This window comes from Pygoscelis adeliae, unplaced genomic scaffold (assembly GCF_000699105.1).
Source record: "Pygoscelis adeliae isolate BGI_AS28 unplaced genomic scaffold, ASM69910v1 Scaffold252, whole genome shotgun sequence".
Taxonomy (NCBI): domain Eukaryota; kingdom Metazoa; phylum Chordata; class Aves; order Sphenisciformes; family Spheniscidae; genus Pygoscelis; species Pygoscelis adeliae.
This window is the reverse complement of record NW_008824185.1, coordinates 1,229,733-1,254,676: the sequence shown is the minus strand read 5'-3', so window position 1 is coordinate 1,254,676 and position 24,944 is coordinate 1,229,733. Positions and strand designations below refer to the sequence as shown.

Genomic DNA, 24,944 nt, shown 5'->3' with positions numbered 1-24,944 from the left:
GCTTTTCAAAAGCTTGCACATCAAGAGAATTGATTTATTACATGAGTAAAATCTGTGGTATCCTGAGACATGGGCCTGTATCTATTGATTATTTCACTGTAAAAAGCACTGTGGGCCTTAAAGGCCCTGCAGACATTTCTTGGAGCTGAATAGCTTCTCATAGTCCCCTGTTAGTGTTCAAAACAGCTCTTCAATGTTTAGTGCTCTTCTGGGCAGTAGATCCAAATTGTCTCTCCAAGTGGCTGTGTGGGTAGCAGGGAAAGAAACTCTTTTTCTTGATTCTTATGTCATCTTTGGTCATAGAAACATTCTGCAATATCTGAACAGTGCAAGTTACTGAGTGAGGTATACAACGGCCTCACCTGTTCTTAGCAGTTTGCTGTACAGAGTTGCTTAGTTGCTTGTTGCATAGTGTGTCTTCTTACTTGGAAGTGCTAAAATATTTATGAACTGAGAAAAGAAGCATGTTAATTTTTCATGTGATTTAGGGATGTTTTTCAGGTAAAGTAGGTATTATAAATATCTTAGTTTAATGAGATAATAAGGATAGGAAAGACTATTGAGGTCGATCAGTCTGACCTGTTGTATTTTGCAGGGCCACTATGCCAGTTCAACTAAGGTTTTATTCATTATGGTATATTAAAAATGTCACATCAGTAGCTTCCAGTTATTTCCAGTTACGCAGTGTAACCTAAATTTTACTTTAAGGTGTTGAAGCAAATTGCTTGAGCTTACTACTACCTATATTTGTATAGCCCTCAAACTCTCTGAATTAGGGAGATCCTAAAGTTTTCCCTAAATTGTGTTGCTTCTTGTGCCAGAAGTACTTTGATGGATTTCAATCTCTGTCTTTATATGTCACATCTTTTCCATTATGCCCTGCTGTTTAATTACATGCCAATATAATTACTTGAAGGAAGCAGAAATACTAGAAATGCTGTTTCTATTTATAGAAATACTTTACTTTCTTCTGACCCATATGATTTTGTTTATAAATACAATCTCACCACAGTACCTGCAGCTGTTCAGTATTCCCATTTCTCTAGATCATTGTAATTCAACCATTTGATTATAGTAGAATGTATACAGAGATCAATTAAACATTTTTAATTTCCAGTGTGGTTCACAAGAAGGATCTGTTTAATCCACTTGGCAATAGCGATAAGAATTAAATGTATCTTACACTGGAATAGCGCCCTCAGAAAGTTTATTATTACATCTCAACCTCATGTGCAACACAGACTGGCAGTATGTATACATACACATCTGCTCAAGCAAGTAAGCTTTGCCTGTTTTTTGTTGAGAAGGGTTGAACCGTTTTCATACATCTTTGTTTGCTATAGTTCAGAGACAACACAGGTAAGAGTAAGCCATCTGGAGTTTGTTACCAATCATACATATACCGAATTGTTTAAATAAGTAGTTACGTAGAGGGCCAGTTCATGATCTCATGAAAATAAACTGGTGAAATGGACCTAGATCTCAGTCTAGCGCTTAAGAGTTTTCTGTCTTGTAAAGTGAATAAATCTATAGTAGATTAGATGACATATGGCAGCCTGCAGTTCTTTTCAGCATAAAGTTTTTGTGTAATACTTCTATGAAGGCCACATATATCACCATTAGGTCAGAGCTGTTTAACAGGTAAGTCGTCTTGGCTTAGGCTTAATGAATGCACTCTATGTGTTACAAATCATAGGCTCTGCCTCAGATTTTTATATTGTGTTCAAACTAGATGTGTTTGAACACCACAGGCAAATTCATACTGTTAATTTTTGTCCATTTTCTTTTTTTTTAACACAAACATAAAATTCTGTTTATTGTTTTTGGTTAATTGGATGGGAGGTAGGTCAGCATCTGTGCTATGCTTGGTAGGTTTTGCAGTCTTTTGGATTCAGTGTAAATTATGTCATGAGTTGTAGCTCTTTCAGACTTCTCATTAGCCTGTGAAGTGTAAGGTTATAGTGCATGGAAATAAAGTACATAAGAAAATATAACTAGCTGTAGACTGCCATGAGGAAAAATTGAGTGACGTTTACAATGGTACCTAACTATCTTACGGACCTAAAAGCCTATGTCAACTCTAAGCATTTTTGAGGATATTAGCCCACTGCTGTACTTCTAAGACATGTTGGCTCAGTAAGCAGCTAAATCTGTGAGATCAGTCTTCCATGAAAAGTTGTATATGGCCTTGCAAGATAATGTTGTTCAGTAAGATGCATACAGGAAATGAAGTGCAGTTCATGAAAGATGTTTTTCTCAGTTCTTAAAGATAAATCGTCATGACCAGAGATGCTTTTATGCTAATTAAATAAAAAAGGGAGAGGCATATGACTGGGATACCTATTTTGGCAGAAAAATCTCTAACTAGTTCTCAGTTAACACTATTAGTTTATTTTAGAGTTGGGTGGAAAGTAAAGGGCAGGAATTAAAAACAAAAAGAACGTTTTGATGTAAAAAGCCTTATTGGTAATATTGGTAAGTCTATTGGTAGGTCTGCTTGAAAGACCTAACACACTTCTGTTTTGACTAATCAACAGGACTTGTACAGTCTTCCCCTTACACTGTAATCTTGGCATCCTCTGTATAATCTATGAGTAGTTTAAAAAAAAAATTATTGAAAGAAAACTGGGATGTCAGTGTAAGTGTGGGAGAACACAGTGGCTGCTCCAAGGATTTCCCAATTAGAAAGGCTGTGGAAACACTGTAGTTGACTTCATATGCTTGTAATGATACGTGAACGATGACTTATTAAATGCCTCTCTTAAAGCAGAAGAGAAACCAGTCTTGTGTATGGAGAGCTGGCTATATGAGTCCATTATGTTCTAAACTAGTTGGAGTCTCAAGTAGCATTTGAACAGTCAAAAGCAGTGAAGGAGAGGACTCTCCGTGGGCAGATTGAATTAATTCTGTCTTAAGGTTTACCATTGCTGTTTAGCCTAGGACGAAGGGTGGGATATTCTTGATATGAGTTACTCCTGTTGTTTTTACTTAATTTTTTGTACCTGCTTTGTTAGTATTTGACATTATCTAGCATCAGATGCATTTAATTGATTAGGTGTTCTGATTTTTCTGCTAGCCTTGTTATCTTCCCAGTATTAATGTATGTTTTATTCCTTTGTTGTCTTATTTGCCTAATTAAAAAATGAGCCCTTCATGGTAAAGGTGGTGTTTTATGTTTTGACATATTGCTGAGTATAGGGAGCTCCTGGCTTGTATATATCCAATAACAATTTGGTATTTTGATTCATGTACTTTACTTTCCAGATGTGTATCTGGCTTTATTAAAGCATATTTACTACAAAAGTTCATGTGGCTTTTTTCCTCCACCCCCCACCCCCGTTTACTTGCATGAAGATGTGCATGGGTTTTTCTTTGAACTGTAAAAGATTATGATTTCAAAAATGAAGCACAAGGGGGAGCTAGTAATTCATTGTGCGTGCATCCTTATTTTCCTGCTGTTTGACTCATTTATCTATGTTTCTTTTCTAATAACATCAAAAGGTGCATTTGAACTGGTGTGTGTGTGTGGGGGGGGGTGTCCCAAAACAATTGGTGTGTTTTCTGGTTATTTTGGTCAACAAGTCTGCAGCATCTGAAGTAATTACTGAAGTACTTAAATTCTAGCACTGCTTGCCATAGTGTGCAATTCATTTGATTCTCAACTAAAATCATGATGAAAGTGGCTCTAATTTTTTTTGCCATATTGATTATTTGAAGGTGTCTTAAAATAGGTCAAGGAATGTTAGCATGGAAAAAATCTAGTTTACCTTGTAGGCTAATGCTTTTAAAGACCAGTTATTTGCAATAGATGTATACCTTATCAGTGCTGGCGTTACTCTGAGTGAACTCTCCATCATGAATGGAAGATTGAGGAAGTTTCGAAAGTTTCCATGAGAAATCCTTAGGCGGTGAAAAATATCTCTGAGGAATACTCAGTGCCAGCTGATTTCCCTTAGATTAAAAAAGGTTTGGTGTGCATTACTGGTTATGCATTGCAAGTAGAGGTCTGTGAGTTCGTTCAGTGTGCGGTGGTGTCACTATGTAATGGGTAAAGGTTAAAAGTAACCACTGTAACTATGAATCAAGTGTTGTTATATGCGAAGCCCTAGTTGCTGGAAGAAGGTAACAAAAATAAAACTTCTGTGTTGTCGATGTGTGGGCATACATACTGGTACTAAATACACATATCTGTGGGGGCCTTTTTTGAGGATTTTTGAGTTTGTTTTTAACATGTTCCTTTGTTTCCCAAGGAACTAGATGGATGTCAAAGTCAGAGTATGTAAATTCGTGTGCAAACTTGGTGATGTATATGAGGAATATTTTATTTTCTTTCAAAAATAGTGGCAAACCGTTAGCTCTTGTAACTGAAACCTTTAGATAAAGGTTACGTTTACACTCTGTTTCCAATCTTCTTCCTGCAGCCAATATCAAACAGCACTGTCCTTGTAACCACATTCTCCTAAGGTACAAGGAAAGTAAGAGAACATCTCTGGTCATTTGTCTTGCTGCACATAGTTGTGAACTGTGTAGTTTGTTCTGCTTAACATATAAGTTTTTTTTGTTTGCTCGCATCCCTTCTTTATAGAAGACTGTTATCACAACAAATTAACAACTACTTGAAGAAAAAAAGAACCTGCTTTGCTTAGCTTCACTATAGTTTAACAGAAGCATATTCATTTACTTAGTTAACTGTTGTCAGTGAACCTTACTGTCTTGAGTCTGCCTGTGGAAATGTTCTATGTTCCTATTTTAAGTTATGAATTGACATTTTGGTATTAAAGAATAATCCTTGTTCTAAATGCATGGAACATCAGTTAGATGTAGTTTGACTTTAAAATGGAGATTGATAATAGTAGTAATAGCAACAGCAGAGTGTGATCCTCTTCTCTTTTATAGTGTAAGCAGGATCTGAGATGGGAGATTCAGATGTAAAAGTAATCTTTCTTAATATGCAAGGTAGACAACTGGAAATGGCTGATGTCAGGTAGTCCTGTTTCACTGTGTCTGTAGACATAAATATGTATCTATAGAAGCAGGCCTTTTATCCACTTCATTTTTGTCAGCAGAACATGGCTTCTCATTCCTATTTCTCTGGGCCTAGGCGTTTTGAAATCTGGTTCTTCTCAAAGACTAAGATGGGATTAATAAACCATGTTGAAAAGAGAGAGAATCAAAACCAGGTGTTTAACTTCTTCCATATTGCTGCTTTAGGGTTTGAGTTTAGAATTGAAAAAAAAAAAATTACATACAGTGACAACAAATAATATTAAACACATTGTGATAAAACAGCCTTGAAACGTAAAACTGAGATTAAAATTTCCCACAAGTTGCAGTTTATTTACTAGTCATTAATAAATGATCTGTAAATTCTTACAGAAATTCTTTTTAATTTTGAGGACCCTAAGCTCTCAAACTCAAGCATATGTTTAACTTAGAGGTCTTGACACATCTCTTCTAAGTCAGTAGGAGTTATCCCTTGAATAAAGGGAACTGTACTTACATCTCTCTAAGACTGGAGTCTTTGTCAGCACTTGCCACAAGCACATGGTGATTGGCATTCAGGAGCTTCGGGAGTGCAAGAACAGTCATCTTTTCATTATCTGGCCTAATGGTGGGCTGGGATCTTCTTAGTGTATCAAAACTGGCTAGCATGAGTACTAAGGAATCTGTTACAGAAGCACCCAGAGCAGGGTAACATACTTCCCTATCTGGCAGAGATCATCAGTGGCTGGACTTCAGCAGCTGCTTTGATTTTTCTGCTTTGTGCACTTACATTCTAGATTCAGGGAGGGGTTATTTGCCTGGGTACAAACTACTGGACTTTTTTAAACTTATGTGGTGGTATGCCTGACAGGATCAGCAAGTGTGACATTATGATAGCTACCTTTTTCCTTGGTCCATCCTGAATTCAGCAGGTCTAAACTAGGTGAAAGCTGCAGTACGGTTGCTGGAGGCCATAATGCTGACAAACTTGCATGACGCTGACAGTTTGCATTGCACATGTGTGTGTGGCAAAGTTAACAGTAGTCTGGTTAACCAGGAGATGCCTGCAATGTAGTAATTGTTAAATTCTTAAAAATAATAACAATAATAATGAAAAAAAAAACTAGCTGGTTTTTGCTTAATAATTGGGTTCTTATGAAATGGGAAGGAACACTGAATCACAGCTGAGAAAATTGTAACGTAGATGATGTTACTGTTTTTTTCAAGATGCAGCTATTGGTTAAAACTGTGTGACTTCTAGCAGAGTTATAACACAAACTGACTTGTGCATACAGTTTTGCCCTCTACAGATAACATACTGTTGTCATAATAATGTTAACCACATAATTTCTATAGATGCTTTTAATGCCTTAAAATCTGCCCGGTGTTTATTTTCTGTATTTGTTTTTGTTAAACCTCACACCTAATGGAACTATTGAGTTTCTGTTAAAGCTTGACCTCTGGCTTTTTTTCCTCTTTGCAGGTATTTGTGGAAACACTAGACAAATGTTTTGAAAACGTCTGTGAACTGGATTTAATTTTCCATGTAGACAAGGTACTGTGAGCTCCTGCAATATTTCTTGTCAAGTAAAATGTTTGGTTCAACTGATATTTGGTATTAAACTGCAGTGATTCTACTTTTATTGTTAGTGAAATCTAGACAGTTTCTATCAACATATTATTTTTAAGACTTGAAAGCTATGGTGGAACATGTCTTTCTGAGGAAAAATAAAATAATGTGGGAGATTTGCATAGTGTTATTGCACATGTAATTGTCAGATTGGAGACATCTGAATGTTCTCAGAGTAGGACTTAGTTTCAAGAAATAATTTATTCTATTTTGTTTACAGTTAAGTGTTATGTTACTCGGAACCAAAATTGTACTGGCTTTTCCAGTTAAGGCTGGCAGTTGCCTTTCAAATGCTATGATTCTGTAATTTAAATGTTGTGTGGATCTTGCTCTTCTAAATCTCAAACAGACATTATGTCTTTTTTCAAACATTTAGAAACAATCTTGTTTGAATATTCCCAGCTGTCAGGAACAAGTGTTTTATTAATCTAGTTTTGAGAAATGCTATTACCATAGTAATCTTTCATTTAAAAGGACATTGGCACCTCTTGGTGTAATACCTAAAGTGCTGAGAATTGAATATACAGAATTTATTCCCTCAGTTGCATTTTGTGCCTGCTGTTGCTTTCTGTGTAGTCACCTTTCCCCATCTGTGAACATCTTTTTGCATCAACAGCAAAAGATGCAAAAGGAAAATAAGACAAAAATGACTAAAAGTGGACTATAAATAGTAACAAGTATCTGAAATAACCATTTGGAACTGACTCAGTTTGTTTCAAAATCAGGAGGTTCTTCTGGAAGAAACACTTGTACCTTGACCAGACAGTGAAATGCAAATGACCTTGAGTAGGTGTTTGAACTGATACCGTGCTCATGATTAGTCATTAGGATTTCTAGCCTGGCTGCAACGTGTTGGCTGTTTCCAAAATGGCAGATTAAAGTACAGAAGAACTTATGAGTGGTTTATATATTGGCTTCTGAGCTTAAAGAACCCAAATACTGCAATTGTTTTGTGGCAAGGAGTTTGATCTTTATATTTAGCTGCAGAATACTTTGACTGCTATGCAGTTGTGGTCTGCTGTGCAGTCCAAGCTGCTGCTCTATAGCATGTTTCATTCAGTGGCATTCCTTAACATAAGTAGTCTTTTACACTTCATAGGAGAAGCATCTTTCTAATAAAATGTAGAAAACTTAGGTGCTTTGAAATGTTAGATTTCTTGAAGAATATTTTATTTTGTATTGGATATGAGATGATATTTTCTTCTTAAAATCTATTTGTCAAAGGGAAGCTAAAATTTGTGTTTTATTTGATTTACTAAAATACTGCATGAGAATCCCATTAAATGTTCAGGGTAGTATTTTCAAACTCTTGAGGAAAATGTGAACCCTAAATACTTATTAGATATATTAGCAAAAGTAACCCATTTCCAAAATAAAAGATCAGTGACACATTCAGTTAAAATTTTTGAACATGGCATTAACCAGTGCAGTGATTTTTAACTTCTGCATAAATTGACAAAAGAATACACACAGAAAGCTGAACTTCTGCAGTAATGCAAGGCTACTACCAGCAGTAAAGTAGCATTAGTTATGCAGTTGTGACTAATCTGATGTCATCTCCATTCTTTTGGTTTTTTTTTTCCCCTGCAGTGTAATTGGTTTGTAAGACTTACTTTATACCATAACATAGGATCAAAACATTTGATTCGGTACAGTTTAAGTTCATTAGTATTCTTGTAGATCTGCAAGAAAAAACCAGGAAGATGCATCTATGATAATGAAATTACAGCATTAAATTCTCTTTAAACTGCTGATAAAGTCACCTTGTCAAGAAGCAAAATACATTGAGTCTTCTGAGTTACAACACATTAACTTTCTTCTGTCAGATATTTGTGGCCTGGCTTGTTAGTAGATTTCAAGTCTGCAATAGGGAAAAACAGCAACTGCTGCTGGATGTTTGGTCTAGACAATCTTAGTTCTAGTGGATACTTACATGTGGGAGCTGTTTGGGGTGAAACTTTTCAAATATTTGTATTTTGAGTGGTCTGGTGTTGAGGAAAGTGAGGATTGACTACTTGATTTGGATGAGAGTTGATCTGTGTCTTCAGTTCTTGATGGAGTTGTGGAAGGTGACTTTCTTCCAATCCCCTTGCTAGAACTGCCTAAAAACCAAGAAATACCTTTCTTGTAAAAAAATATGTAGCATGTAAAAGAGTTAAACTATGTAATCTCAAAAGCTGTTGCCTCTTTAGTAGCATTTTATGTGGCATTTCTATAAGGAAACATTTACCTTCAGGCAGCCTTCATTATACAGGACCCAGTGTATTATACAGGACCCGGTGATGGCTTATAGCAACCTGGAGCCAAGAGAGAGGCTTATTCAAGAAAAATATTGGTATAGTACTAGAAATTCGTTTGGAGAATGGAATATAGGTGGGAATGAGATAGTGTTTCTTATGTGCTGTAGCAGATGAGGGCTTGGGGTGTTGGGGAGTGTAGCCTGTACAGGACAGAATTGGGCTTCTCTTTTACAGAGCAGCTGTATTAAAAATGAACAAACTTGCTATATCTGGAGCAAAACGTTTTCCAGAGGAGGTGGTTTATTTCAGTCTGTACTGATTCCTACAGTGAGTCCAGGAGTGTAATGCTTTCTGATGGAAAAGACGTCACAGAAAGCTATCATAAGCATCTTTTACAACTAAAATACTAGAATACATTCAGTTAGGGATGTAAGGAAATACTTCTATTTTTCCACAAGTTTTTGGCACCTATTGAAATATCGCTGAGAGTATCATGATCTCTTCCAGGAGTTTATTATCTGACCAGAACAGTGAACCCTTCAGAATCAGATTGCAGCTTGAAGACAAGAAAATGTGTTTGCCAAATTTTCCCAGGAGCTTTTTCTTGATGCATTCCTTCTCCACATTTGTTAAAGCACACATTCATGCTTTTAGACAGCACATGGAACAGAAGTAGGAAGCACTCTTGATTTTTGTAAAAACACCTCAAAACTCTTATTACAAAATGGTAATTTCAGATTTTGAAAAGCTGATGTTCTCAGCAGTCTGATCTCTCTTTAAGAATATAAATGTAAGAGGCGTATTCCATGTGCCCTTCAGTCTTTCACTTCAACACTGTTTTGAATGTACTTTTGAAGTATATTTTGTACTTCATTGCCACTTAATGCTTTTTAATTCAGAAAATTTTTTGTTTCTTTAGGGAAATAATTAGTGAAATTTTTAATTAGAAAAAATAGAATAATGCATATTTGTTAATTTAACACATATTTGCAATGAAAAAGAAAGAAAAAATAGTTAATATTAAAAATGTATGTCTTGCTACTGCTCATATCTGGGCAAACTTTTGCTAGAAGTGTTTTATTCTTATAGTTATTTAAGAGAAGGGAGTAAATGGATTACAATCTATACATAATATTGATCATAGTCTTAATTTCCTTTCATTACAGATTAACAAGTAAAATTAATTGTATTCTGTTATTTAGAAAATCATCTCTTTAGAAGAAAAATGGGGCAAGACAAAAATGGTTAAGCTACTATGTCAATCCATGCTTTATAAACATTTTTATTGCGTGTTAGACTTGCATGTTGTGTACTAAAAGTAGGAAGAAATACAGAGGAAGGTAAGAAACATAATCTAAGGTGTGGAACAAGCTTGCATGGAAGAGGAAGATAAATATTCAAGATACTGGAGGCAGAAAAGTAAGAAGTATATAAAAAAGGTGTTGAAGGGGCTGAAGAAGATGAACAACTGTGTTTCACAGAAATAAAGAACAGTGGGATATCAGATAAAATTTCAGGAAGTAATTTTGAAACAAAGAAAATGTCTTTTTCATGATTCATAATTAAATTTTGTCGTAGATACCAAGGATATTATAAATAGGTTCAAAAGTGATTAGACATACTAACCAAAGGAAAATCGGACAGGGGCTATAAAATACAATAATATAGCAAGAAACAGCAAACAATCTCTGTTTCAGGAATCCTTAAGTTGGAGATATTTGGAAGCAGAGAATTTGTATCAGGATAAATACTCTTAAGATTTCTTGCATAATTTTTTTAAGTGACAACTGGTGAATTTTTGAAACCAGATAATGAACTAAGTGGATTTTGCCTCTGACTTAATAAAGTTCTTTAAGCATGCTTGAGCATAAGTAGAAATTTTATCTTTCATGTTTTTTAAAGCAACTTGCATGATGGAAATTTAATGTTATGATGTACATCATCTGTAACGTGAAACACTGAACACGAAATAATGAAAAAGCTGCTCAACAGTAATTCATGGTGCTTTAATTTGCATTGTATATTTACTAGAGGACTTTCTGAGAGCAAAATGATAATAAAGCAATCCTTTAAAACACCAACAGCTAGAGTAATGAAATAGTTTCTTTACGACTAAAAAGATTAAGGAAGGTATTTTCTTAATGTTTTCATGTAGAATACTAAGACTTCTTCTGTGGACTAGTGTGCTTTAGAAAAAAAACATATCCCTGCTGTTCTTTCTGTCTGTAAAGCTTATTGTAATATTTGTAAATTTGCATATACAGTCTTGATTATGAGCAATTTTTTTTGTGAGAAGCTGTGTTCAGAATTGTATTAATTCTCCTCCTTCGCTCCATCTGTCATAATAAGGATAATGGCAATAACTGCCGAAGGCTGGATATTAACGCCAGTTATACAAGTACACTGCTGTTCTCTACGGTTATGGCATCAGTGCTACAGCTGGCCAGAAACCTGAAGTTTGCCTTCTGCCCTTTTTTATCTGCAGACAGTGCTCCCTTGTCAATTACTTCTTAATCTGTAGCTTGCTGGTATGTTGTGGACTTCTTTCAGAACTTACACCAAGGGGAATTTATGCCTTGGTGAGATGCATTCTTTGAACCTGTAAATCAAATTCTTTCTCTCGGTATCATGCAGTGGTTGCCTTGTTCCATTGTTGTGGTTGGGCTACAACCTTACTTTTATAATCAGTGGTCTATGTTCTCAAGAACCCTTTTTTTTTTTTTTTTTTTTTTCAGTTCAGCTTCTTTGTTCTTAGAATCATAGAATAATTTACGCTGGAAGGGACCTCTGGAGGCTGTGCGATCTAGTTCCGCTGCTCAAGCTTGGCCACTTCTTGAATTTATGTCTCTCTTCATATTATACAAAATGCATCAGATAGGTCATATCATAGAGTTGTTTCCTGAACTGTCATACATAACGTGCACTTATTGTAGAGACCTTGCACTGCTACTGTTGTAAGATGATGTTACCAACTGGGCCTCTTACTGGCATCTATTAAGCAATATCTCTGTATCTTCTACCAGGTTGGACAAAACCCCCAAACTAAAACCAACCAACCAACCAATCAAAACCTCCTAAAACCAAACCCAGTCCACAGGCGTTTGTTCACGCTTGTTCATGCTTTCAGTATTTTAAAACCATGTGCAAAGATGCATGTGCTGTGAATTCATAGTTAAGGCATGTGTCATTAAGTCGTATGTTCAGTGATGTCTAGTATTTCTTTCAATCAAAGTGATGATAGAGAACATTAATATTAATGATACTGTTTTCTAAAACTTTTGGAGATCTGCTTGGACACCTGTATAACTGCCTGTGATCCTTCCGCAGTTATTCTTTAAAGCATTTACTACACTTGAGAAGTAGTAAATGTTAGTATGTTCCTGAGCAATTTAATAATCTGGCTTTTATGAGGTTGGCTGATGCAAAACCATTGTATTTAGAAATGCAATGAATTGGTCTTTCCTAGTTTCATATACATGCATACATGAATTTTTTTTTTCTTTCCTATTCATATATATATATGTATATATACAGACACTTTTGATACAATTAATATTGCTGACATATGCATTACACTTAAATTGTCCCTAATTCTCTGCATCTAGCTTTTTCCAGAAGTTTGGATTTCCTGCCTGTAATGGATAGAGCAAGTTTCTGGCTCTGAAGCATTTGTTTTTACCAGTGAAGCTCTCTCCACATCATGAAGTACCATGTTTTTACCATAAAATCGTAAGATAATTCAATTATAGACCTTGGGAGGTGCCTGCTACAAGACGTTGCTCCCAGCAGGGTCAGCCATGGGGTCAGACCAGGCTGCTCAGGGAGGCAGCCTGCACAGCCCCTGGGCAGCCTGTGCCACCACTCACCTGTCCTCCTGAGGAAAGGCTTCCTTACGGCCAGTGTCAGCCTCCCTGCCCCTTGCCCTCCTGCCATGCCCTGCTGAGAAGAGCCCAGCTCCCCAACAGTCACTCATAGGCACTGGGGGCTGCTATTCGCTGCCCCCAAGCCCAGCCGTGTCCAAGCTGAACCAGCCCTGGTGCTCCAGCCTCCCTGCCCAGGACGAATGCACTAGCCCCAACCATTTTGGTGGCCCTCTGCTGATTTCACTCCAATTTATTGATGTCTTTCTTGCACTTGTAGGCCCCAAACTGGACACAGTGTTCTAGATGTAGTCTTAATACAGTATATATTTACTGTGTCAGTAGCACTCTAGAGGAAAAAATTGTCTCTGTTATGAGTAGAGTTGACAGGACTGTAGTTGCTTACCTTTACCTACTGGGGGGAAAAACAGCTACCAAAACTGGCATAATTTAATTACATTTCTTTTTAAAAAGCACCTTGTAATCTGTTTCAGAGAAACCAGAACACTTGTGAAAACCTAATCAAACGCTCCATCTCTTCAGTCATTTTGGTCTAGGTTTCATATGGAGTTCAGCCTGTTGTCTTAGAGCTTTAGTGTCTCAGTATTTCATATCAGTAAGCTGTTAGAAAGAGATTACCTCAGAAAAGAGTGTTTTTTTTTTTTTAAATCACTATTTTTTGTTTTATTTTAAAACAGAAATGAATAATCTGTAGAGATCAAGACCTGCTCTTTTACATTCTTTTGTTCTGTCCTACTAGACTTCCATGGCTTGTTCTGTGAAGTTCTCCGCTGAATAAGAGCGAAGTAAGCAGGAACTTACTGAGATGTCATTTCTTGCCTTTTCAGTCAGAAATATATATTAATTATTCCTGTGCTTTAAAAGAAAGGCCAAGTTCTAGAACGTACCAAAGTTTTCAAGAATGTTAAGAGGAAATTGAATTAGATTTCTCTTCTTCTCCAGGATGTAGGGTGGAATTTAGTCTCTCGTGTACTTACCAATGCAGTTTCAGGTATCCTCCACAAATTAAAATGTATTCTTTGACAATGGAAATATTCTGTTGATTTTAAACTGAATAGTTTCTGAATTTTGGGGCTATTAGTTGATGCTAAAGTTACAGCTGGAATTTCTTCCTTTACATCACCAGCTCTGCCAAAAAGAGCAAAATGAACAATACTCCCCTAAAATCTGGAGGTGATGACTGCGGTTGTTGTTTTGGAGCCAAGTGCATTTTTAAAAAGGAAATAAAAACCAAATCTGTAATCTGCAGTAGCAAGTGATGGTATTTGCTCTGTTATGCTGTATTTTTATTGAGAGATGAGAAAGAACCACTTCACAGTAAACGCTCAGATTAGATAAGACTGGCCAGAAAATCTTCCACTTGTGTAGGGAGACGTGAATTATTTATCAGTCCTTCTGTAAGTCTGTATAATGCCCATTCAGAAACTAGAAAAGAAAAAAAACCCTAAATTTCATAGCATGTGAAAAATACTTGCTTAGTAAATTCTTGATAAAATAAAGTATAACCAAAATCGCCAGATAAATATTGTATTATGAAGAACTTGGTAGTTTTTATGTTTCATTTTTGGTGGCTATGCATATTGTAATAGCTAGTCTTTCTATATTCTGAGGAGAATCCCACATGGCTTAAAAGCTGTGGAGTGATCAAGAAGGCTGGATAAACCTGTGCAGAAGCTTAAAAACATCACTGATCTTGGAATGGAGTGTGATTGTGATTGAAGCTGCAAATCTGTCTACTTCTAAAACGAATCTCTTGTACCATTTCCTCCCTGAAGAATTATCAAACCTAATATTGTGTTGATTGGCTTAAACTCTGATTCTATAACATCTTTAGCCAGACCTCTTTAAAGTGGCAATCCCTATGACCATCACCAGTGGTAGAGATGTGTTTTCTTCTAAATGCCATTAGTAGTTATTGTTAACTTTTTGGTTAAGAAAAAAAAAAAAAGCCATTTTTGTGTCTATTTTAATATTCTTTTTTCTGTAATAGTTTCCATATTAACACCTTTGATATTTTCTTTTTGATACTAACAACATCTTAAATCAACTTTTTGCATCATCAACTTATCATCAAGCCTTCTGTATGACTAAAATCGAGAATTACCTGAAAAATCAGTATTTTTTCAGTTGATTCTGTTGAATACATTGTATCTTTCATCAGATGGCTGTGAAATGATTCTTTGCAAATTTGTAATCAAATGAAACTCATGTAAATTTTTTGGGTTTATTACTTCAGGTAGCCCATACAATGTATTTATTAACTCCTATTTGTGTGCAGCTATAAACTGTTCCCTTATGCTATGAGTGAAAATAAGTTTTCAGTAAAAAGAAGTAAATATTGGTGACGTCTTTCAGTGCATTTGGATTGTCAGTGTAGAGTAAATTAATGTTAGATTTCCATGTTTTTATCTTTTTTTTTCTGATTGTGATGCTAAAAAGCTTTTAAATTCACCTAATAACAAGCCAGGGGTATTAATTCTTTGGCACCACTTTTGTATTATACTCTTTATCTTGGTATGTTATGAGGGACATACACGAGCCAGGAGTAAGAGAGTGACTCAGTAAGGATTGTTAATCTTTCTCACAGGTATTTGATTCTTAAAGCTCTACTCAGCAGCAATAGACAGAGAGTAAGAGCTGTTTTCAGCCTCTCTAAACACATTCATTGTAAGTTTCTACTGAAATACACTAATGATTTATCAGGGAAACAACTTTTCAATTTTGTTTTTGAGGTATGGTACAGAAACGGGAAGTGTGGTGGTTTTTGATATACTACTTGCAACTCATCTTTAGAATTGTTTGATTTAGAGATTTACTTCTATCCTTGATCCAGAGGGAAATTGTAAGAATATAAAAAATAATAGCAGAATTATGCTTTGAAGTATCAGATTGTACAATGTGTTTATTTCAGGAAAGTAATAAAATGTTCCTTGTCTTCAGAATTATAATGGGATTAAAATATTATACATTACGTATGAACTCTGGATTTTTACTAGAAAGTATGTGGAAGCATGCCTTTTTAAAAAAAAAAAGTCTTTAGGTAAAGTGCAAATATAGACTCTGAAGCAGAGATTCATGAACCAAGACTTGCATCGCCAAGTCAAGGTTTCAGGGACGAGGGATATTTATACATACCCATTTCATTAATGTCCCCAACTGTCTTATGTAGTCCTTCAGTTTGAGTACTAGCTGTCAATCTTAGTCCTAGATGCTGAAGACTCGCTGTTTGTGGTGTTGCTCAGGTATGGGTTAGCTCAGGTATGCTAATTCTACTTCTAAGCCTAGTCTTGGTACCCATGATGGGTGAGCATCACTATATCTCTCTTCCTTCACAGGTGTAGCCCAAAGTAGTTTTTACACGTCTATTTGTGAGCAATTTGTTTAATCTTGTAGAACCTGCTCCTTAGAGGTATTACTATTGATGTTAACTAGAACTCTTGTCCCTAGTTCTTGGATAGAAAACAGGTACTGAAAGAAAGATGAATGTGAAAGTTTCTTCTAGCATTGATAAGCAAAGTGGTATCGCTGATGAGTTTGTAACAGAACTATGAGCAAAGAAGATACTGGAGAAATGAACATCAAGTTATGAGCTTTGTTCCCAAATGGTTTTAAATAAATTGCTAACATTAATAATTGACTTACGGAATATATGTGTTCCTGTATTGAGGAATCTCGATATCATCTGTCCAGATGCATGTAGGACATTTTGCATTTTTAAATTTTCTTTTGGTCTTTTTTAGGTCCATAATATATTGGCCGAAATGGTCATGGGTGGAATGGTTTTGGAGACCAACATGAATGAAATTGTCACTCAGATTGATGCTCAAAATAAACTGGAGAAATCTGAGGTAAGAGTGACACATTGTGTAGTTTCTAAACTAAAAACATGGTTATAGTAAATGCATGCTATATAATGCTGTTTGTCCTTCAGTAGCAAACTATATACAGCTGCTTGCTTATAGTGCTAAAAATTGACAGTGTATCTTTAGGATATTGTACCTTTCATCATAAGTAATAATTGCTTAGAGTTGCTGCTGATTAGTTTTTGCTATTTGTATCTAATAGCATTGTGTGCCATTGCTATTGAGATACTTTTGTAGTTCTCTAAGTTTCTCTTGCAGAAAGCATTTTATTTCCAGTGTATTTATTATGCTGGACTAGTGACTATAGCGCTTAAATGAAATTAGATAAAGAACCAAAGTGTGTAAACAAAGACTACATATTCCCATCTGCTAGTATGTTTCTAGCACCTGAAATAAATGGCAGCATATTTAGTGTCACAATAATACTGCAACACAAAATAATAAATTGAACTGAAATGGACTAGATAAACTCTAAAGCCCAGTTTTAGTAAATACGAATTCTGCCATTTTGGTAATCTGAACATTTGGTCTTCAGTTGAGTAGATTTGAGTAAGAAAATGATATTTTGTATATGCCCATAACAGCCTGAGTGAGGGATACTCACATAAGTTGTGGGAATCCCTTTTCAATTCAACAATTTGTTGAATTTGTGTTTAGGAAAGAAACTTAGGCTAAGAAAGGATTTTAGAATTACTTTAGCTGTGACACAGAATATTACTGTTCCTTTAAGATCACCAGACATGCCTTGTAAGCCAAAATACTACTAGTACACCTTAGCTAAGTCTGTGACTGATTCTTATTGATGAGAGTAATTCCACAGAAGAACACAGTCTGATTTTTGAAGCGTAATACTGAAATTTCTAAACAAACCTTTTTGTTTGTTTAGAATTGGAGACTGTTTCTAAAGTTGAAGTCAGCTGAGTAGATTGAAATATTGCAGGTGGCATAAATATGAACTAAATGACACTTTCAGAGAAGACCCAGGGAACTTCCTAGTTTTAACTTAAGTGCAACAAAAAGAAATGAGTTCTTCAGGTTTTTTTGTGGTACAATGTATACTGTTCTCCTAATTCTGCAGTCTCACACTGCACCACCTCAAGTCTTTTAATACATTTACTTGTCTGTTTTGCACAACTTCCAAACTGTATCCAAGAGCAGGACAACACTGTGTGAAAAACAGGAAAAAGCTAGGTATGATATGATACAGTGCATAGCAATATACATCCAGAAGGATTGAAGATGTCTGAAATGTTCATTTTAACATTTTTCTCAAACTTGGAATGGGCCGTTGATCACAGAGATGAATATTTGGAATTATTCTCATAGATTTTTACTATATTTGAATAACTTCTGTATACATATATTTTTCTTTATTTGATGGACAAGCAACGTAGTGTCCCAAAAGCTGAACTTACTGAGCAGCTATGTTCTACTGTGTGTTACGTGCATACCAGTTTTACCTAAAAGCATTTAATTAAGGTATTTATTCTTAATTATATGAATTTTGTTATCAAATCAACTGTAGACCAGTCTCTGACTAGTCATTTGAAACACATCAATTCAGTGCAGCCAGCTGCAATATTTGCTGTTTTCCATTATTCATCAGTAAGTCATTCTTTCTTTTAAGGTGCTTTTAGTATAAAAATAGGTGGTAGAAGATATAAAAAAACATGTAGAGATCAGAGCATATGCAAGGCTTATGCTTGCATAAGCATATGTGAGGCAACTTGTTCCTTTACTTCCAGCAATGAGTTATAGAAGGTAAAGAAGTAGCAGTGATAAATTAAAACACTTGGTGACTGGGATGGAGTAGAACATTTCACAGTCTGCTCACCACAAATGCTTTTTTTTTTTTTTGCTAGTTCAGTGACTGTTTCTTTTCAAATTTAACAGTTACTGTAATGCTGAGATACGTCACAATACCTGGTAACTATTTCCTCAGACCATTAATCATTTGTTTCATGTATATCCACAGAAATTTCCCGATTGCTATTTCTTTTCCTTTTGTCTTTTTGATCAAGATTGTAAATCTTTCAACATGTCTTGCCTGAACATGTATTTTTCAAGATATAAGCAAATCCAGTTCATGTAAATCAAAATCAGTAATAACTTAATAATATTTTTGAATGCTGGTCACTAAGAAATCAAAACTAGTGGATCTTCTTAGTTTTCTTTAATTTAAAAAAAAAAATTTAAAATTTAGAAATTATTATTGATATAGTCTGTAGTTCATAGGACTGCCACCTATGCCACAGCACTCTCGCTGTAGTCTGGTTGGCTTGTTAGACCTCCATCATAGTTCTTGCATACATTAAATAGCTGCTTTAAGGTTATATTGCCTTTTCTTTTACAGCTGAAATGATGAGGCTAATAAAGTTGTAACTGAGCTACATATTCTGAAATACTTTTAAATTTTGTATTGTGCTCACCTGGCTTCCCTTAATATACAAAATTTAGCTATTTGACATCAGGTATTTGTTTAGTTATGTATTAGGTTTCTAAACAGGCTTTCAGTTTAGTGAAGAAGATTCAATGTATTTATTAAATTCACAAATATTTGAGCAAAGTTATCAACTCAATTTGTTAATGCTTTCAACAGAGATTAATTATTTAAACCACTATGAGGGAGTCCCTAGCTTTGATTTCTGATTCAGCTCTTGCATTGCTTGGATGGGCTACAAAGGAAATCCTATTTCTTCCCTGAGAAATGTTGTCTTAAATGCATTTCCCTACCTTCCAGTTTAGTGTTTATCTGTGAATGGATTTCTGGTCAATCCTCCTAAAGCCAAAGGATCACTGTGATTAAGGGAGGGAATTTTTGGGAGAGGGGTCATTGGGATTTTATCCGGAGCCTCTGGAAGTATTGTAGGTAAACTTGGGCTACCTCTTCTCTATTTGGAGTGTTCAACTGCGTGTGATTTAGACTTTTAAGTTGGACCTCATTTTTTCTGAACCTCCTGATCTTTTCTAGCTCTTTCCATTCTTCTCTCTTACAGACCTTTATCTTTCAGTCTCCCAGACAGGACAGGTAGACAAAGGTATTGCTGACTTTTAGAAAAAATGTACTTGTAACAAAAAGGGAAAGCAAAATGATGTCAAAGGCAATAAATTATGTAGGCCAGACTCAAAAATTATGTGTAAATATACCCATACTAGTCCTTGTAGCCTACTTTTTGTGCTAGTTTCTTCTTGTAGTTCCCTCATCTTTTTATTGGCTATAGTGTATTTTACTAGCTTTCCATTGACATCATATTTTTTATTTTATTTCTCTTCCTGCATTTTAGAATTTAACTTTTCTTTGTATCATTGTTTAAGAAACAAAGGAATGTGAACTTGTATGAATACTAACAAAAAACCTGCAAAACTAATGTGAATAAAAATTGAACTCAGAACAAAATATGATATGATGATGTAATAGAAATAGCTTCCTTATTGGGAGAATTTTGTACCTGATAATGTAAAATAGGTAATGTGAACTCTTTTGCTTCACCATTTAGTCTCTCCAAATGAAAACAAAGAACTTTTACCTGCTTGCAAAGAGAAGTTTCAGGTGAACAAAATTTTAAAAAACAAAAAACACCAAAACCAACAAAACAACAAACTCAAATAGTTTTATACATACAGAATAAAATTATTGGTGCAATTTGTAAAGACGATGTAGAAATACCAAAGTTGGTCTTTCAACCTCAAGTATATCAAACATAAAATGAGAAGGGCTGTCAGCGTGTGCTCGACTTCAGATGTACATTTGCTGCCCTTGCAACCTGAATCACTGGATTTTGCTTTAAGATATCTTGGTAACTGCAGTCACTGAACGTGAATATTAACAAGGAACTTAAAAAGGAGGAGGAAAATGTATGTTTGAAGTTCAGTTTATGGTCATTGTCCCCCATCATTTGCTGTTTGAAACATTTAGTTCAGCTCAACAGTTTGAATGTCAGTCAATGTTAATTGCAGTACTTCAAAATTCATTTCCACTCACTTTAAATATCTGTGTATTCAAACTGTAGGTATTTTAAATAGCTGGAATCTTAAGCAGACGAAGTTTAATTTATGAATAGCTTTGCTCTTTATCCTGGAAATATCATGTAGAAAGTAATGTAATACCTTTAAGATTTAACAAATATAACTCTGTAATTGGATTTAGTAGCACTAAGTTGTAAAGCATTAGCTAAAAATATTTTTGGGTAGTATGAAACATTTTACCTAAATTTGAAGTATGCCATAGCACATGAAGAAAATCAAGCAAATTACCTTCCTCTGCCTAATATGTCAACACTTGTAACATATAATCTGTATTTCATTGTAACAGTAGGGAGCTTGATTTCAGTTTGTTTTTTTTTTTTTAATTTGTGCAAAGCTACTTTTCTTTTTCTCTGTTCTGCTCACACATATTCTGTTTTTATTTTTGGGTCTGGCAATGAAAAACAAACAAACAAATAATTAATCATTCCCATCCATTACTCTCTTTGTGATTCAAGTGCTTAAAATTTCTAAGAGTATGTCTTAAGTCTCCTTATCTGTTTGGCCTCATTTTGATATACTTGCAGACTTCATTTTGTTTTTTCTCTAATTATGTTCATTTATTTAACTTCATAAGCAGGGGACATGATCATTCCTTTATATTATGTATTGCATCCTTTCATGATTTCATAACCCTGCTGCTTTGAAGTCATACTTGTTCTGGAAAGAAGCATTGCTATGAAACACCAGCAGCAGAGAGGTCCTAGTACCTCCAAAATATCTGGAAAAGGGTGGCTTATTTTGCAAAGCGTTAGCCTTCATTATTTTGTTTTCCAGGCTGTATATTTTTATATGTTTATTTTAGTGATAGCTAGCTCTGTGTAGAGTTGTTCGGGATGGCGGTTTGAATCTTTTTTTTTTTCTATTTGTATATGCGTATTAACTACATTTGTGATGTGCAATACTTTTTCCAAACGATCTGAATTTCTTTTTAAAGAGTAAAACAATGTTTCTGGGATCACTTTCATGTAAAGTTATCAGCAGGGCATTATGAGAAAGGGTGATGATAAGAATGAAGAAAATTGATTCCTATAGTGATAAATAATGACCTAAATAAACTAACAACAGCTCGTATTTCTCACTTGATAGACTAGGACAAGTAGAATAAAAGTTCCGTTATTAAATGTGTCTATTTCAATCTTTAAAATAGCATTATTGTTTTGCATATGTGGCATTGCTCTTTCACTCTAAAAGTAAATGAACATGTTTACAAGCATTTTTTGCAGTAACTGAACCTAAAATTTTAATATACAGCATTTCAACATTGAAGTACAATCTTCAATAACAAATGAAATTGAGAGTACAAAGCAGCTCTAGCAAAAATGTGGTGTATTGGCTTACTGTAATACCAGCTGTATGCAACTCGTACTGTATTTCTGAAATTTCATTAATATGTCTTAAGAAGTTTCATTTTCACTTGCTTAAGTCATTTGCTTGCTGTGACAGACAATTCATCATTCACTGCATGTTTAAAGCTTGCTACGTGTTTTGGTTTTTTCAAAGTGAAACAGTTTTTTCTTTGCACCTCACCAACTTACCTGCTGAATTATTTGATAAAAAAGGCAGTTGAAACTTGTCCAGTTCAATGTTACAGTGATGGCTCTTTTAATCAGGTACCTCTATAAAACTCCTTAAAAGCACACTGGGCTGGAAGTACTTCTTGTAGTACCTTTGTGTTTGTACATACAGTTCACTATCTGTAAAAGAAATGATAAATAAATGGAAGGACTGCATACTAGTTCACTGTTTGACATGCTAAAAAGGAATGCTAAGGCATTTGGATATAATAGCATTTGAAATAATGTGTTAGTTATCCAGTTGGGGAGTTTAAGTACTTTTCCATCACTTTATCCATTAGACATTTTCTATGAACTGTTTGCTCTCTCTTAGAAATACTGTATGACTGTATTGTGCTTGATAGGGTTGACATTAATTGTGATAAATAGCATTCTGCTATGCATATTATGTATACATTCAATTGCAAACCCACTTAATATAGAGAATTACAGGAGAAGAGAATGTAATAGTTTGAAAATCTCTGCTCTGGCATATGATAGTGAAAGACAGTCTTCCTTGCAAAAAAAGAGGTAATCTGAAATTCATAGTACTTTCGTCAGGGATCTTCGCTGATCCTGATCCAGAATGGTCCTCATGAAATGTGACTGTTGGAAGTCGTGAGTGTACAGGGGGGTGGAAGGGCAATGGTCATGTCAATTGTGGTATTTTAAATAATTCTCAATTGTGTCTCCATTGTATCCTATGCCATTGGGGCGGGAGGCAGGGACTGTAAGTCTGTGTAAAGAGGATAGCTGCAGGTAGGTAAAAATAATGACCAGTTACACTAAAACTTTTATTTGTCCATTAAGAATAATTAACTCTCATTAAATTAGGGTAGGGAATCTCCATCCTAGTCACCTAGAAGGCATCTCTCTTTTGAATTGCCAGCCATGCCTGTTTGTGTGGACCATGTCCATCACTTACGATATTTTTCTGGTTTCCCATTGTTTCCGTTACAAATTGTATAATTCATTGCTTTTGTTACTACTTTATTAGTATTTTCATCTTCTCTATGGAAAACAGTTTACATTGCCCCACTTTTGGTTTTGCTTAAAGAATTTTTCTCCAGTTACTGAATATAGAATTTAAAGGGTAGAACCAAATAAAAAGTAAATGCATTTATTGTTTTCTCTGATAAAACTTCACTGGTAGTTACCTCTTGATGTCGAATTAGTATTTCCAAGTTCTCAAACATAGAAGGACAGTGCACTGTCTTCTGCACTGTTTTTTAATAAGTAGCAAGAAATTGCAGTATCTAATACTGCTCCTTTAAGATACTGCAGATCCAGGGATGCAGATTTTGGATACTTGCCTTTCTTAATATTACTGGTGTTAGATCCAGATTTTCCCCTTCATGAAGGTATTGCAGTTGAAACAGCCTCTGAAGTGAATGACCCGATAGACCTGGTGATGTTAAGGGAAACCAAGAAAAAAGAGGCTTTGAAAATACTTTTTTGCACCTTGTTAGTTTTACTTAGTCTGTACTCCTGAGAACCGATAATTTGGATTATCTCAGGGCCAAAGTGAGAGCAAATTATTTGGTTGCATTAGAGATGTAAGCTTTCCCAAGCTTTCTCCTCCAGCCCCACATGCCTTTCCCAACTTTGGCATGTCTCATATATGAGTGTTTGGCAGGGGGGATGTTATAACAGATGATTCATGGCTTTCTGTTCTCTGTTCCTGGTACTGGGAATCTTCCTGTGACTACAATCTAGGGAATTATGATGCTTTAGCCTTTCCACATGGTATAAAAGGGTTAGATCAAAATCGGAACCTTTAATCGTTTTTATTTTGACTATGGGTCAAAATGGGTCTCCCTTTTTGAAGGGAGAAGGAGGTAGGATTTTAAGTGGAAATCTTATGTTATCTGACCTTACATTTATTTCTTGTAAGAGAGTAGTAAATGGGAGAAAATATTGCATTGAACACACTTCAAAAAGTAGAGTTATCTCAGGAATATATGGGGTGTCGGTCTCCTTTTGAGCAGTAGTGCAGGTAGATGCCATGGAAGTCAGGTGTACTCCTCAGTAATTATATACTGTAATTGCAATGAATTTCAGTGAAAATCAAGAATCTGAAAAGGTTATACTTTGAGCAGTAGTCACCTACCAACACTATTTAATAATCAAATATGACACAAACTTTTCCAGAAGTTTTTCTTCTTTTGTTTTGATGTATTTCTTGCTCAGAATTATTTTATCTGCAAATGCTCTGGTTTCTTCAGCCTTTGACACTCTTATAATGAGAGACCTTCCATTTCTACTGGTTTAGTCTTTTGTTTAACCAGTTCTTAGCATGTTGCTTTGTTTCTTGTAGATTGCTCCTTTTTACTGGGCCTGCAAGATGCCACACTCTAAAACTGTAGTAGTTCTGAAAATCACTTTGTGGTTTTTATTATTTTTGAATATTTTTAATCCTACTTTTTAATCCTATCAAAATAAAAAGTTAATTTTTTTACATAGTCACAGAATTTGGAATATGATGTCTTTTTCTGAAAATAAGAGCCCTGTTTTTAAAATCTTCCAGGTTGTTTTTTTTTTTTTTTTAATTTTCCCCAGCAAGAACAAAAATTATTTTTACACTTTTGTGGCAAGCCTGAAGTAAAACCACACAGCTAATTCTAAATACACATAGGGAATCTGAACTTTTAGGAGAAACATTTCCATACTTAAAATGAATAGTAACTTTTCTAGACAGCATCAAGTACAGAACAACTCAACTGTTGGCCTTTTTTTAATAGTCCTTAAAATAACAATTTTTTGAAGAG

At 35.0% G+C, this 24,944-nt stretch overlaps 1 protein-coding gene across 1 annotated transcript in view; it reads left to right on the top strand.

Annotated features, from left to right (window-relative positions):
- Window positions 1–24,944, top strand: part of AP3S1 (adaptor-related protein complex 3, sigma 1 subunit) — a 39,537-nt gene that overhangs the window by 12,394 nt on the left and 2,199 nt on the right. Inside the window, exons 5-6 of the mRNA XM_009334466.1 lie at window positions 6,467–6,538; window positions 16,475–16,582. Coding sequence (XP_009332741.1) covers window positions 6,467–6,538; window positions 16,475–16,582 — 180 coding nt within the window. The remainder of the gene's footprint in view (window positions 1–6,466; window positions 6,539–16,474; window positions 16,583–24,944) is intronic.